The 17337-nt window shown below is 41.0% G+C and overlaps 1 protein-coding gene across 1 annotated transcript in view; it reads right to left on the bottom strand.

Annotated features, from left to right (window-relative positions):
- Window positions 1–17337, bottom strand: part of cntln (centlein, centrosomal protein) — a 469267-nt gene that overhangs the window by 219949 nt on the left and 231981 nt on the right. Inside the window, exon 15 of the mRNA XM_043717668.1 lies at window positions 5900–5991. Coding sequence (XP_043573603.1) covers window positions 5900–5991 — 92 coding nt within the window. The remainder of the gene's footprint in view (window positions 1–5899; window positions 5992–17337) is intronic.

Genomic DNA, 17337 nt, shown 5'->3' with positions numbered 1-17337 from the left:
AAAATAAGTGGGCCTCCCTCTCCAAAGCCTTGAGTCTCAGTGCCCCCGCAGGCCCTCGGAAGTTGGTCCCACTACCACTACAGTCCCTCATAAGTCACTCCTGCCACCGGAGCCAAAGAACTTTACTTTTGCGCCTGGGATGAGGAAGGTGCCTTTAGCTCCATTCTGAGCACAATCCCTGGCAGCTCTACCAGGCATTCCCCTGCTTGCCTATTCACCTCTGTCAGCTCATTCTGACTATTTATGCTTTTCTTGTAGACTACCTTGAGGGGCCATGATCATTATTCATGCTCAAATGCACAGCATATGGAGCAGTGAAAAGAGCACTGAGGCTGTCAATCTCTGCAGCCCTCTGGGAGGTACAAAACCTCTGCAGAGTGGAAACCTAAGCTACATGTTTGGATTCCAGGAGTCAATCAGCAAAGTTTAGCCCCACTACATTTCTGTAGTATATGAATGTCCTTGCAAGTTGAGGTGAGTGTCATTTAGGTGCAGCCCCAATCAGATAATCAAAACTCCACCCTGATGCACTGGCCAGGAAACTAAAGGAGGGGTTATTTGTGTAAAGATAACAAATTAACTTACAATTCATGGTAAAGTATCTTAACATTTTTAAGCTATAAAGGAAACATGCCTTTGAGGGCAGAGTGTCCGCATATGTTAATGCAAAGTCATTCGCCCTCAAATCCAGCCATTGTCTGGTTTTCTCAGGCCTGCCTATCTTGTCGGAATATTGCACTGGCTTCTTCAAAATCATCATCACCATCAGCATTGAGTCACTCAGCACCAAACTCTCTTTCTTCCTTGACTGAAGAGACTGGTGGCATATTCGACTTTCTCTCTTCTAAGATCTCATTCTGTCATTAAGTTAGTTTGAGGCCAGCAATCACTTTTCTAGAGACAAAAGAAACAAAACCCAGGAACACTGGACCCGAAACATTAACTCTGCTTTCTTTCCACAGGTGCTGCCAAACATGCTGAATTTTTCCAGCAATTTCTGCTTTCATTGCTATTTTTCTAGTGGTCCTGTACAATGAGTACTAGAAGGTTCCTTCTGGGCAGTCCTGGTAATTGAAGCACATCTTTTGAAGGCAAATTGCTTCTTCAATGATAGCTGCTGAAAATGTGTTGCTGGAAAAGCGCAGCAGGTCAGGCAGCATCCAAGGAGCAGGAGAATCGACATTTCGGGCATGAGCCCTTCTTCACGGTCATTGGCCAAGCTTTCCGGGGCTAGTCCTTGTCACTCACAAGATAGCCCTGAGATCATGCATATCAGTGTACAGTTGAGGAACCTGGGAGTTGTTCAGAATATAAGCATTGAGGCAGCTCACTAATTGGTGACAGCACATCTGCAAGATTTGCTGTCTGTGGTTACAAACAGATTGGACCACGATGGAGTGAAATCCCTCCTGTTTAGGAATTTGCATGGATAATGCCATTGCGCTCTGATTGCTGCACATGTGCAATCAATAGCCCTTTGTATATGTGGGAACCTAGCAATAGCTATCCAAAACCTAGGCACCTTTGCTCTTTGAGTCAATGAATTGGACAAACTGTGTTGCTTTCCTGTAAAGAGCATCAGTAAACTCCCAAATATAATTCTCAGCTACCAATTGGAAGATGCCACACATGTCCCCAGTTCAGGTTTGTCAGGACCTAGTGACCGGAAAGTTCAATGCTGCTGTAATCTTCAGCACAACAGGCACACTGATGCCTCTCAAGCCGTCTGATTGCAGATTTGTTGACAGGAGCTGGCAGATGTAGGCAATGGCATCCATAGTCATTGCTTTTCCTTCACTCATCATTTAGCTCAATCTGACTTCTGGTGGTTTTCTTTATTCCCTGTAAAAAAAATCTACACTCTTGGAATATACAGCATACATAACTTGGCTTTCCTGACTAAATCCGTGACTCTCAGGTACATGGGCCTGTAAATGTTACTGTATGACTGCAAGTGGAACAACACATCCTCACCACCACAACTGCTGCTGAATCTTAGGTGCCCTTTTCAGACTTAAGCATTAAATGAATTGTTTTTTCATTCATTCTCAGGATTCTAACAATCAACAATGGATTCACGGTCATCAGGGAACTCTTAATTCCAGATTTTTATTGAATTCGCATTACACCATCTGCCACAGCAGGATTCAAATCCAGGATCCAGAAACATTAGGTGGTCACTGGATTAACAGTTCAGCGATAATACCACTGGCCTTTGCCTCCCTTAAATCACAGAACATCGTTGGAAAGTTGGTGTTGGGAGATAATAGAGCTTATTTGCCTTTATTCTTCAGGGAGTGCTTCTGTTCAGTGCCAAGGTTTCAAATGAACGCTCATGCAATAATATTTTTCAGTTTCTGTTTCAATTCCTTCAGCTGGGTGTGTTTGTACTGTGCAGGAACAGATGCCAGGCCCTTCCATTTGTACTATGCGTTCTCTGCATTTGAAAGCTGATTGAGGAGTGAGGTGGTCATTGTTAATATGCATTTGATTCATTCACTTTCTCTACACTACACTTTCCCTCCTACCACCACTACAGATGGCCTTCTCTCCAGTATGCTTTCTCTGTCCTTCTTCAATGTCCTCCTGAGACTACCAGTCCTTTCATTACCTCTTCCTGATCCCACTGCCATCCAGATCCCCATTTCCAGCGTTGGCCTTAAATTGCACCTTATTCAATTCAACTGTTCATTCTCTCCTCCAGCACATCTAATTACCTCAATATGTTCCCCACCCACAGTATGCAGCTTCCACAATTTCTTGTCACCCTTATCCCTGTCAGTGATTTTCCCCTCTGCAAATCACTTTCCTTCCTTTATTTCCTATGAGTCTTCCAGTGTTCTTGACAATCATGCCCTTTAAGTTCTAGTCCCTACCATTCTCTTCTATCCAACCAACTTTATCAGAACCTTTCAAGTTGACCTCTCTTTTGAGTACAGCCCTACTTTGGGTTAAACTCCACTTCCTGCCCAGGTCAAGGTTGCTGACATCAGTCAGTGTGGCTGCCTCATTTGGGCAGGTTGATGAACCCAGTGAGGTTTCACCCTTCAACACTACGCAAGCAACACTATATATGACTGAGACTATTCAAAACCTGTAGATCTGGTCAGGCTTCTCTTAAACTATAAGCATTTGAGTGACTTGTTTATAGAAGAGCCGAGATATTAAAGAAGCTTTTACTCATCAGACCTTCAACAAAGAAATCTACCCCTGCCAGGTATTGCAACACACATGTATATAGTCAGTTTTGTGGATTAACCTATTTTTGCCTATCAAGATTGTGCCCTGAACATAATCCGAGCAGGCTGGGGTGTTAATGAATATTTATGACCCACTAAAGCCGATCCAACTGAAAGGTTCTGAGAACTTAATACCAAACTTTAACGCCACCAGGAAACTTAATTTTAGCCTCCCACCAAATAGCGGTTCACCATCTGTATTTCTAAAAACTCCACGCAGTTGTAGACGATTCCACCTGTGTCAGTTTTACATTTACCCAATGACAATCATTGCTGTCTCACCACCCCTCATTCCTGATGAAGGACTTTTGCCTGAAACGTCGATTTTCCGCTCCTTGGATGCTGTCTGATCTGCTGTGCTTTTCCAGCACCACACTCTCGAATGTAATCTCCAGCATCTGCAGTACTCACTTTCACCTTAAATAAATACCCTCTGTAAACCTGACGACATTTAAAGCACTACTGCTGCATGTTAACTTGCGCCAAGTCCCATTCACCCATCATTTCTGTTCTTGAGAACCTATACAGACTCAAATCATAATCTAATCAAACAGAGTCAGCACGTCTTCATGAAAACGAAGTAATGTCTGACTAATTTATTAGAGATTTTCAAGGAAGGCTCAACCAGCGAAGATAGAGGGGAACCAGTGGATTTGCTGTATTTGTAGTTCCAGAAGGCACTCGACAAGGTACATCATAAAAGGTTAAGTCGTAAGATAACAGCCCATGGTGTTGGAGGTACCATGTTGGCATGGAAACAGAATTGGCTAACAGGCAGGAAACAGCATTTCGGAATAAAAGATACTTTTTCAGGTTTGCAACCTATAACCAGTGATCCACAGGGAACAGTGCTGGGACCACAACTGTTTACAATATGCATTAATGACCTGGAGGGAGGAAGCAAACACATTATTGCCAAACTTGCAGACAGCACAAAAATAGATGGAAAGGCAAATTGCTTGAGGGAGACAGTTTACAGAGAGATATTGAGAGGTTAGGTAAATGAGCAAAAATATTGGCAAATGAAATATAATGTTGGAAGATATGAAGTTGCTCATTTTGGAAGAGAGAACAAAAAGAACAGAGTATTATTTAAGTGGATATAAACTGCAGAAAACTTGGGGAAAGGCATGAAACACAGAAAGCCAGCACACAGGTGCAGCAGGTAATCAGGAAGGTAAATGGAATCATAAAACAGAAATTGCTGGAAAAGCACAGCACGTTTGGCAGCATCTATGGACAGAAATTAGAGTTAACGTTTCAGGCCCAGTGATCCTTCCTCAGACCTGTATCTGAAGCGTTAACGTTGATTTCTCTCCATTGATGCTGCCAGACCTGCTGAGCTTTTCCAGCAATTTCGGTTTTTGCTTCTGATTTCCAACTTCTGCAGTTCTTTCAAGTTTTTATTTAAGACAAATGCAATGTTGGCCCTTATTTCAAGGAACTTAGAACATAAGTACAGGGAAGTCTTGCTGCAGCTGTCCAAGGTATTGGTGAGACCACATCTGAAGTAATGCGAACAGTTTGGTCCTCTTATTTAAGGAAAGATATCATTTCATTGAAGGCAGTTCCGACAAGATTCACTAGGATGTTCCCTGGTATGGAGAGATTGTTTTATGAGTGACAGCTAAACAGGTTGGGTCTCTACTCACTGGAGTTTCGGTGATCTCATTGAAATATGTAGGATTCTTAAGGTGCTCGACAGTGTAAATGCTAAGAGGATGTTTCCCTTCATGAGAAAGTCTAGGATCATAGGGCATAGTCTCAGGATAAAGGGTGCCAATTTAAGATTGAAGTGAGAAGAATTTTTTTTTCTAAAAGGGTTCACAGTCTTTGGACTTTTTTGCCACAGAGAGCTATGGAGACAGAGAGCTTGTGTACATTAAAGGCTGATACATGCAGCTTCTTGATCAGTTGGGAATTGGAACAGGCTGACAGCTGCAAGCTGTTCTTATTTCTTATAGTTTTTTATCTTAAGCAACACCCCAAATTTTAAAATTCTTACCCTTGATTTCAAAACCCTCCACTCTTACCTTTCTCTGTCTCACAGCCTCTGATCTCTGTACACTAACGTCTAATTCTAGTCTCTTGAGCATCCCAGTTTTTACCTGCACCATTTTTGGTAGCTATCCCTTTAGTTTCATAGGTTCAAAGTTCTGCAGATTTTTTTGTGAACCTTTCTACCTCATTTTCTGCTGCAAAGACAGTCTTTAAGATCTCTCTCTTTGATCAACATTCTGGCTATCCACCCTCATACCTCATGTGACTGATTGCGTATTTTTTAATGGGCCTGCAATGACACCTAGGACACTTTATTAAGGTAGAAGTATTATGTTAACCCCCTGGGTACAATATGTTTACAAAAATGAAGAGGTAGCTTTCTAAACAAAGCATAAACCTCAGAAATATTTTTAACATGGTTATAAATTTAGTAAAAGCATACAGAAATTTCAGTGGTTCATAGCTGTATTTGCATTCACAAAACCGAAATCTGTGTATTGTAAGATGCATTGGTAAAAGGTGAAGTGTAATATATTCACCACCTGTGGTGCTGTGCTCTGGAAAAAAAAAGTTTATTATCTTCAATAAACTAATGCAGCCAGCTTTAACATTTGTGCAACAATATTATCTCCAAGGAATGTTATAATTGTTTCCTGCACCTTTTTTAATGACTGCTCCAACTTCCCTTTGGTCCTGGTTTTGGGTGTGCTGCATTTCATTCCTTCATCTCCATCAAGTCTGATAAGGAGCTCTATGAATGGAATGAATAATAACATTTCATTAAGCCCCTATGACACAGAACAGTCATTTTCGTGGAAAAACAATGATTTTTCTCAAATTGTTAGCGTCATTTTCTCATTGCCTCTTTTGGTTTCTAAAAGTACCTGGAAAGAGCCAATGAGTAAGAAAAACACAAGTTAAAATTCTACTTGTGCCCACAAGGAAGGGAAATATATACAGGATAAAATGCTCATAAGTTTATGAAATGTTTCAGTAAAATGCACCAAAACACAGAAATCAATGGAGAGAGGCACAGATTTTGCTACAAGTGTCAAAAGGTTTTTCAGGTCACAAAAGTAGTTCTATGTTGCACAATAGCTGTATCTGAACAAGCATACTGTAACCATTTTTATAATAAGAACATCACAAAATGAAAAAAAACGTAATGAATCAGGAAAAAGAAAGAACTAGAGGCAATATGAGGAAGAACTTTATTTTAAGCAATGCATGATTAAGATTTGGAATACATTCCCTGATTGTATGGAAAAGGAAAATTGGATAAATATTTTAAAGAGAAAATAATTGCTGGGCTACAAAGAGACAAAGAGTGGAAATAATAACCGTTCTTCAAAAAACCCAGTGCAGGCTCAATGGGCTGAAAGGTCTTCTTCTGTGCTGTAATATTCTATGATTCTACAAATTTCTTTTAATATTTGAAATATTTTTGTCATTCACTACACAGGACATTACATAATTGTTTAATCTCCTTCTGTCACTTTGCATTTCATGACTGCATTCCGTATTGTGGATTGAATTAGTTATTGGCCAGAGAGCAGACAACAGTCAGAGACTATCCTGCCTGCTTTGGTAGGCACTCTCAAGGACATTATGGGCAGGGAATAGGTCAGGACCATAGTCTCTGAAAAAGCTAGAGGAAAATATTCTGTGAGTTTTTGGCCAGGCCACCGATTTCTATTGAATTATCACCTCATCTTCTCTTTCACACTGAAATCTGACCCATGGCTTCCCATTCTCAATAAAATCTCACCCTGATTTCTTCATAGCAACAAAAGGTTGCTCTAATATTGAAAGTTATCAGGATTACCCTTATTTGGTTTAGGCAAAAATGAACGAGCATTTTCTTTATTAGACTTGCTCAGGTTCTAAAATTCACTCCATACTTTGATTCTAACAACCAAAATACCACACTTCCAACATCAAAAGAACAAATGAATAACACTTCAAAGGTTCCTACAACTTTGAATTTTTGCTCCAAAACATCCTGTCAATTATATATGTATACAGAAACATGAAAAAATTTAATTATATTAATACTTTCAAACTATTCACTTTAATTTGTTTCAAAGGCCACCATACCTGAAATGAAGACAGCCCAAGGTTAGCAGGCCAGCATCAGTGATAAAAGGATTCAAATTATGTTCACAGAGAAACCTCAAGTACAAGTAAGGTAATTTCTGTAGGTTAATTAAAGGAATTATAGCAATTTGGAACTCAACCCACTCAATTTTATTTTAAATTTATTCACAGGTTGTGGGTATCACTGGCAAGATCAGCATTCATAGTTCATTTCTAATTGCCATTGAGAAGATTCTGGATTAGTGGTGCTGGAAGAACACAGCAGTTCAGGCAGCATCCGAGGAACAGTAAAATCGACGTTTCGGGCAAAAGCCCTTCATCAGCCCTTCATTTGAGAAGATGGTGATGAGTCATCTTCTTGAATTATTGCAGTCCAAGTGTCAGACATTTCAAGGCTCACATTTAGGGAGACCAGGAAGGACATCAATCCAACTCCTGTTCCCACAAAACATCATTTGCAAATCTCTTTCTTCACATACTCTGTATGACCTAATGCCATCCCGATAATACACATTCAAAAATGAGGCTCCTTCCCATCAATTTCTCACTGATATAGGCAACTGATTTCAAGGCTCCAGCAAACAGTACAGACACTATGATATGTGGGATCAGGCTGGTCAATACTAAACTTCAAGTTGAATCATTATACTATCAGTTTTTGAGATGGGAAAAGACCTATTTGTGTACATTTGAAGTCTAGGATGAGCAAAGACGGCCTTGTTACAAAATGCTACTATGAAGTCCAAAATATAGTATATTTTGTTGTTGAAGTTTTATCTGTAATGCTGATGTGACAAGAAGTTCCTGTGCTTCTACACCAACATTATACACGTACAATTAAAATAATACGAAGACTGTAAAAGTTTGGCAACATAACTCAGTCATTGTAATAAATCTCAGATACTGTACAATTAACCCAAAAGAACTGTTTGCTCAAGTAAGATGTTTTAATTTTTGTACTGTTCCAATTTTGCCTCTTCTGTCTGCTATGATTTGCATTTGACATGTATACCAGGAAGGTTTCAGACCTCTTGGTATTTTACACATCAACTGCTCGTGTGCCATTTCTATTCAGTTTATTTCAGCTCACAAATACACTCACCAATCAAAATAAAAACTGGAATACTTCATTTCTGCTGAATGTAACAGGCAGCTGTAAATGTGATCTCCACTGCCCTCCGCCAGATTGTGCGACAAGAATATGCTCATGTTGTGACAGACTGATGTGGGACCTGCTTAGCTGGAAACATTTGTCGGTCCTACATCCTGTACTCCTGTTGAATCCTGAGTCTCATTAAATGCATGGAAAAACTGGACTTTGCCTGAACTGTTCCCCAAACACACAATACCTTAATAGGAGGGCAGGTGAGCCAGATTTCCCCCAATTTTATTCTTCACTATCATTGCTCCTCTGTTTCTGTGCTGGTTTTGGAGAAAGGAACTTACTGAGCATATCGTGTGTTGTTTAGACAGGAGTAATAGATATGGCTATCTCTATGCATTTACTGGTTTTAGAAGAGAATAATAACAGGATGAATGCCAGACATGTACAGTTAGACCCTAGGAGATCAATTAGGACCTATCCTTACATTGCCAGCCATGTTTACAGGGTCAGACAATCATATATGTATGTTAGAAGAAACCTGCATGCACAGACTGTTGTTCCCCAAAGAGATCATGACTCAACCTTGTACAGTTTCTGCAGTCAGGTCTGTAAGTGTCTTCCACGATGGGGACAGTTTGAGCAGTGATGATGACTGTCAATGTGCCTGCCATCTTAAAATCTGTTGCAAATCATTTTCTGCAGTCTTACATTGTCTGGGAAGTAAGATAATGTCAAAATAAGTCAGTCCAAGAAATGGAGAGGGACATTGCAAATGGTTCTGCTCTCCCCCTTTTTCAAAGCATTTTACTTTCCTCAAACAGTCACATTGACCCCTCTGGTATTGCAACTACACTATCATTGCCAATCTATTTTCTTCTCCAAAGACCTCAAATGTGCTGCTTCTCCTAAATCAGTGCTCATTCACATTGAAATTCTGTATTTGTATCTCTCTGATCAGGTTTCTGTTCCTGTTCAATACACTAAAATTCACAACTATTATTCTGTTACTGCAATCCAAAGGCATTAAATCACTAACTATGCTGCAGCTTTTGATATCGCTAATCAGAGCATTCTCTTCCAATGTCTCCTCCATTGCTCACTTTCTGCTACCTCTCTCTCAGCTTTCAATTTTAGAAATCCAACTGGGGCTTAGCTGTTTCTGATTTAGCCAACCTATCCCCCATCTTCCACAAACCTCCTTCCATCACAGTATTTATCTTATTCTGTCTTCACCATTTCGTGACCAGCTGCCTTCTTCAACAACTATATCTCCCACCACACTATTCTTGATTGGTTCATGGATGTTCTGGGATTCCCTTCCTTAATTCACATGGCCACTTCGCTCTTTGACCAAGCTTCAGATCACCCTATTCTAATACTTCCTTCTCTTACTTAGCATCCTATTTTTGATTCTTCCTCTGAGAAACACTGTAGACTGTTGTTCTTTGTTACAGGTATGACGTAAATACAAGTGATTATTGTTATTTAGAAGTTGCTTCCTCATTTTTGAGGAGAATAATGAAATTGAGTGAAGCAACTGGGGCTTGCTGCAATTGTTTCTCTGTATTCACTTGCTGTCTGTAAATTGCACAGCTTATCAATTCACATTGGAACCTTGTCTGACTGAAATGTTTCTCAATCCACCTACTGAACAATTAGAAAAGCATAAATGAGGCATATGTGAAAGACACAAGATTCAGGTCAGATCACATGGGAGTCCTAATGAAACTTCTGTGGAGGTTAAAAGAGAAATTAGAAAGGCTAAAAGAAAATATTAAAATAAAGATATACAAAAATAATAACAAGGGCTTTATACACATATAAAAACATAAATTATTCAATATTGTTAAACATATCTGTAGAAAAGGAATTGGCTTTGGAAAAAGAACAAATAGAATACTTGTGGGCGGCACGGTGGCACAGTGGTTAGCACTGCTGCCTCACAGCACCAGAGACCCGGGTTCAACTCCCGCCTCAGGCGACTGACTGTGTGGAGTTTGCACGTTCTCCCCGTGTCTGCGTGGGTTTCCTCCGAGTGCTCCGGTTTCCTCCCACAGTCCAAAGATGTGCAGGTAAGGTGAATTGGCCGTGCTAAATTGCCCGTAGTGTTAGGTAAGGGGTAAATGTAGGGGTATGGGTGAGTTGCGCTTCGGCGGATCGGTGTGGACTTGTTGGGCCGAAGGGCCTGTTTCCACACTGTAATGTAATCTAATCTAATCCAACTCAAAGTTAAGAAATTCTTAGGTTGTTTTGGCATGCACACTGTGAAGGAAGTCCAAGAAGAAATAGCAAAGACTCTAGCCATAGTTTTTGTTCTTCCAACATTCACAAACTAAACCAGGAGACCAGAAGGTAGCTAATTGTACAACTATTCAAGAAAAAACAGAGGAACAGACTAATTTATTATTAGCCAGTTAATGGAGTATCATTTGGCAAAATCGTTCAACACAAAAAATTTGTGCTTAAATTAGTGAAAAGTTAGTGATGAATCTGATTAACAAGAGCCATCAATATCAAGTTTTAATAACAGGTCATGTTTGACAACAGCGATACATGGTGGGATTTTCCTATATTTTGTGCAGCATGAGCAATGGTGAGAAATTTGGGAAAGTACAATGAGAATGAAAAAAATCACATTTCAAATGTTGAGAAAAAGATTTCCAATTTTCACCTCGAGTTTAAACAGCAAATTCTGAATCTCACTAATAAGCAGTGACGATCTTATCCGCATTTGCATCTCATTCACAACTAACCTCATGTAACTTTTTTATAGTTTCGATTCTCCTCTCCATCCCCAAGAAACAAGATGGCGCCAATTCCTGACATGGAAGTCACAGTGATTAGCTGGTAGCACAGCTCATTGCTTCCTTTTCTGGGCCTTCATCCTACTCCACAGTAACCACCATTTCTCTGCACAGACACAATGTTTTTGCACACTTTGTCAACGCAAGTGAGAATCACAAAACCATGAGCCTTGTCACACCATTGTGGCCAACTCTGACTTTTCAAGATATATTACTTTGGAGGTCAGGGAGACTTAGGACTTGCCTGCTTCTACCAGGTCACTTTGCACGAATAGACACACAAATGCATCTTATGCATCCACAAAAAGCATGATAGAGGACAGCTTACTTCATTAGCATTCTCTCTCACTTTGCACTGACTTTAAAGCTGTCAGCCTCTGTTATTTGCATTGCGATTTAGCGCAGAGGGAGAAGGAGGGAATTCAACACTGTTCAGAGCATTGAACAGTCAAAGAGGTTGTTGTGTCACTGGGCTATGTCAATGTCACATCCACAAAATATGCCAGCAGCTTATGTAACAAACATAATGCATTGAGCTTTCACTAAATGCCCTGGCTGAAAGTCACCAGTCCTCAGTGGAGCGAAGGATAGAAATAATTAGTCAGGACAACACTAAGTCAAAGAGTTCATCTGATCTCAATCCAGGAGTTGACGATGATCAGTTAATTCTCATATGAATAGAGTCCAAGATAATTGTTGTTAGGATCTGGGCCACGGGAAATCCTATTGGTCTGGCACAACGAGGATCATAGGTACATCAGTGGGAATGCTGCTGAGATATTCATCTGGAGGATGGACCATGCTTAGTCGGGGCTGCCCTCCCAACACATTGCGGGCGTGGACAGTCATTCCTGGGGGTTTAGCTATTAATGGTCTTAATAGCTATTAATATTATTTAATAAGAAGCAACTCCCTAGTGGTATTATCACTGGACTTAATCCAGAGAGCTAGGGAATGTTCTGGGAACCCAGGTTACATTCTCGCCATAGCAGATGGTGGAATTTGAATTTAATAAAAACCTGAAAATAAGATTTTTATTGAATTGTATTAGCAGCAATTGTATTAATCATCTCTCCGCTGATTCTGTAATGTCTTCTGAGATCAAATTTGATTGGAAATTGAAAGGTTATTCTTTTGGCAACCATGACAATGACAGATTATGAGCTCACGTCATCAAGTACGCTACATACTTTGTATTAGTTGGCCCCCTGTCACATCAGATACTCAAGGCTATGCAGACACTGCTTGAAAATCTCACTTGACTTTGCCATTTCTGAATCAATTTTCACACCTGACACTTCAGAGCTGCCTCATGCACAAATCTGTGCAATGTTAAATAGCTCCTTCTCCCAGCATGAAGTCGTCAGGTCACAATGTGTGAGGCTATAACTTGAGGCTTCATTGTGATTTTGTTTTTATTCGTGTGGGTATGGGCACTGCTGGCTAAGCCAGCATTTATTGCCCACCTCTCATCAGATTAGAGTCATCCACATTTCTGTGAATCTGGTGTCGCATGTCGACCAGATCAGGTAGGGATGGCAGATTTCCCTCCCCCAAAGGACATTTATTAGTGAACCAGACAGGATTTACAAATAATTGGTAGTGGTTACATGGTTTCCAGTAGACTAGCTTTTCTCATTCCAGATTTGTATTTGTTGAATTCAAATTTCACCATCTGCCATGGTGAAATTTAAACCCATATCCCCAGGACATTAGCCTGCGGTTTTAGATTACTAGTCTTGCGATTTACCACTACTATGAGAAATCAGGGCTAATTTTAGTGGTCTAATGCCTATTTCTCACATTTCTCCACAGGTTATCTGACAGTCTTATGCAATGGAATCAGCACACTGTGGTCCTGCATAAATCAGATGGCAGCATTGACAAAGATATGTATTAAAACATCATCACCTAGCTCAGCAGGGTCAGCAAGAACCAGTGCCTCCTGCATACCTCCAGAGGGAGAAACAGCAGGTGAAGATCCACAAAGGAGGTGCAGGAGAATAATCAAACCTCGCAACTGTACAGCTCATTGTTACTATCCCCAGCTGTCAAGCATCAGTGCAGACAGAGACTAAAGATCATGGAAATGTGCCATCAGGTGAAATGCACTCAGAAGGAATGAATGACCACGTGCACAGCAAGATCACAGCTGCCTCGAATTTTTATCAGGTTAATAAAACCAGTCTGGCTCCAGGATGAGACAGAAGCAGACTTGAAATATGGCCTCACACTTAAAATGCATTGTCTGACCTAAGGTGTCACCTTTATTCTGACAAAACCTAAGTTATCATGGGGCAGGGATTTACATATTACTCAATCAAAACCTGCACTTCCATTCTAACTTATTAAAGACTTAATAGCTATCTAGCTTTGTTCAATACATTTGCGTAAGTTGTAAGACCCTTTGATCTTTTACTGTAAATTCTGTGTTCAATGTATTCTCTCTCATTAGCTGCCTGAGGAAGGAGCGGGGGTTTCGAAAGTTTGCGGTTTCAAATAAATCTTTGGACTATAAACCGGTGTTGTATGATTCTTGACTTTGTCCACCCCAGACCAACCCCGGCACCTCTACATCTTGAATTTTTAGGCCAGTGGCAACTGGGTACCTGTGCATTATCTCCCAATTCTTGATCACAAATGCATCCAGCAAGTCAGGAGTAAGGATGGCATGGTGGCTCAGAGGTTAGCACTGCTGCCAGGGAACCAGGTTTGATTCCAGTTTCGGGTGACTGTTGTGTGAAGTTTGCACATTCTCCCCGTGTCTGCATGGGTTTCCTCCAGGTGCTCCGGTTTCTACCCACAATCCAAAGATGTGCAGGTTAGGTGAATTGGCCGGGTTAAATTGTCCATCGTATTCAGGAATGTGTAGGTTAGGTGCATTAGTCAGGGGTAAATGTAGCGTAATAAGGGAGGGGAATGGGTCTGGGTCAGTTACTCTTCGGAGGGTTGGTGTGGACTGACTGGGCCAAATGGCCTGTTTCCACACTGTATGGATTCTATTCTATAAATTGTCATTTATTCCCAATTATGGTAGATTATAATCTTTCCTCACAACAAGATGATTAAATAGTTGGATTCGCCAACACCACCGGCTTTTCCCAGGTGCAGAGCGCAAGAGACTGCACCTACATTATTTTGGAAGTGCTTGAGCCTAACCTGTGGACTTAATCAACCAAATAGGATTGCATTCCATCAACATTCAACTCATCCATGACTCTAGATGCCAGATTCTGAAAGTGTACACCAGGTATCTGGGAGCTAGAATGATGTCTGCATGTTGGCGAATGCACCTTACAATGTCTTCAGGATCAGAATGGCTGATCGGAGACAAAGGCTATGCCTTCCATTCATGACAGGCAACCCCTTTATAAAATCCTCAGACTTATGCAGAACGGAGATAAATTGCAATTTATACTTCAACCAAGGTCATAAATGAGATTTCAGCGCCTGGACCACACGAGTACCATTTTACAGTATAGCCTAGAAGAAGTGTCCTGCATCAATGTAATATGCTGGGCTCTTCATAATTGGAACTGACAAAGGAGGGGTGCCATGGACAAAATGGGGGAATAAGGAATTCCCTCTGAGGATGAGGACATTGCACTGGAGAAACATCCAAGAGACCATGACAGTATTATGTACTATCAAGTGTCAAACCCACTTCCAGGAAGAAAGAGCTGGGTTTGTGCTTCCTTTCATTGTGTTACTTTATGTTGGTTACATGGCAAGAAGCCTCTGATCAGTCCACAGTACATGTGGACCTGTTATTTGTGCACTTCTTGAACTTCTCTACTAATGAATGAATATTTTCTACCCCATATGTTTGTATGCATTGTAACTTCTGCTGATCCTATCTTAAAATATCTACTATTCTTAACAGTTCCTCCTTACCATTCAGGAGCATGCAGCAGTCAGTGAGATAGGGCAATCACATGGCATAACACTGAGATGAGCTAAATTATAAGACTTCAGTCAGTATAAAGAACTTGAATGCAATGCATGCCATCCATCTTGATAGGCAGCAGGGTGGGGCCTGAGGCATTTTCTTTCCATCATCAGTTAATCTTCAATATTTCAGAATTCATGTAGATTGGTAAATTGCCCTGAAATACTTGCTAATCTTTCAGGACGGTATTTAACCTATGTGAGAGACAGTGCTTTATGCACTTTCTCTCAACAGGGTACTGAGCTATGAGGGAAAGTATAGATGTAAATTTCCAATTATTCACTACCCAGCTTTGAACAGCAGTGTGCCTCCTTGTAAAGCTGAAAGATGGAAGGCACCATGTTTGCAGAGATGTGGTGCATCATCACTGATGCAATCCTCACACTCATAAGATTATGTGAGGTGGAAAATGTGTGTTGGCCAGGTCCTAGTACAATCCTTGCACAATAATTTTGGCCTTTGTGTTGTTCACATTAATGTGTAATACCTTGGTTGCAGTCATCAACATGACAGTTCAAAGATCCCTGTCATTTCAGGCTATCTGCAAGCAAGGAGATAGTTGATTGTGAGAGATGAGCATTGCTTGTCCAGTACAACTTCCTTCATCCCTGGGATGTCTGAACAGGCAGCTCATATGTCAAACAGGTGTCTCTCAGATCTGACAGCTACAAAGAGACTACAGTGGTCATTTCAAGAGTGTCAATGAACAAAAATTTATAAAAATGCAGGATTATTCACAATGAAGTGTCACCTGTGATACCTATGTGTCTACAATAAGTTTTTATTTTATTTTTTCTTCCACTATATCTAAGCTGCAACATTTGCAGCTGAGGTGGAGGGTGCCTGCACTGCAGTCAGCCAGGAAGTCCTGGTGGGTCCTCATCAGGGGTATTTGGATTGAGAAGGCCCAGGCCTGCTCAGAGTTTGCTGCCCAGAAGCTGGCTCGCCATCCTTTGCTTGGACAGTTGCAGGCTTCAGCATCACTGTCAAGCAGGACCTCGATGGGCCAGACATCTTGTTGTTCTGAAAAGAAATTTCTGGGTTGCTACATGTCTCGTCCTCTATCAGATACCTATTAACACCAACCAGTCTTCCTGAGGGGGAGAGGGCACCTGCAGTGAGGTCAAGAGATCTTTGACTTACTTTTGAGGCTGAGCACCAATGACTATGGAGAACATTCTATGTGCATAAATGGTCGAAAGTGACGGGACTTGCATCTCTACAGTGGTAATTCACCTATCCTTGCGAGTAGCTGGACACTGACATGCTGAAACCGTGGGGAAACTGATAACAACAGTGGATTCTCCATCATTTGCTCCTGTTTCTGACCAAGTCTGACAAACCTGCTTGCTGTTGATAGGCATCTCTGTGAATTTTGACATTCAATAAAGGCTCAGACCCAGAATCACTGTATGTCTGGAACTGATCAGGTGCCTGATCTCCGGCAATCCTCTGAGCGCCAGCAAACTGGTGGTTCTTCCTCAACCAGCTGCAGTGACATGCCAATAATTAATTCACCAGGCTTTGATCTCGAGTCTAATCCAAAGCAAGAAACCACTGAGGTGTTGTTCTCTGAGCTGTTGGAGACTGTAGGTCTTGCCAGTGTAATCTTTAAAGATTGAGTGACTTCATACTTAGAGGGGAATGTAGAGCTGAATATGGGCAGCACTGGCATCTTTCTGGTCAAACTAGTACTTGCATAAAAGAAAAGAGGAAAGTAGTTGAGAAGGGGTAAAAGTTTTTTTGGGATCAGAATGAGTTACCACAACAAAACACAGTAAGACTTGCTTGGTGTTTGCTCATGGAGGTCTGGGCATCGCCACAAGCCTCATTGTCATTGCTGGCCAAATGCAGCACTTTCATGTTAACAGTCTAAACCTGGATATTGTCCAGATCTTACTGAAGCAGTTAGTGTCCAAATGCAGCAGGACCTGGATAATATCCAGGATTAGGCTGACAAGTGATAAGGAACATTTGCGCAATACAAGGACCAGACAATGACATCTTCAACAAGATTGAATCTAATCATATCCCCTTGACAGTCAATGGCATTACCATCACTGAATCCTCCACTATCAACATCCTGGAAGCTCGTGTTCACCAAAAGCTGAACTGGACTTGTTATATAAGTACAGTGACTAC

Source organism: Chiloscyllium plagiosum, chromosome 2, assembly GCF_004010195.1.
Source record: "Chiloscyllium plagiosum isolate BGI_BamShark_2017 chromosome 2, ASM401019v2, whole genome shotgun sequence".
Lineage (NCBI taxonomy): Eukaryota > Metazoa > Chordata > Chondrichthyes > Orectolobiformes > Hemiscylliidae > Chiloscyllium > Chiloscyllium plagiosum.
Note: the sequence above shows the minus strand (reverse complement) of the source record. Positions and strands in the feature narration are given on the sequence as shown.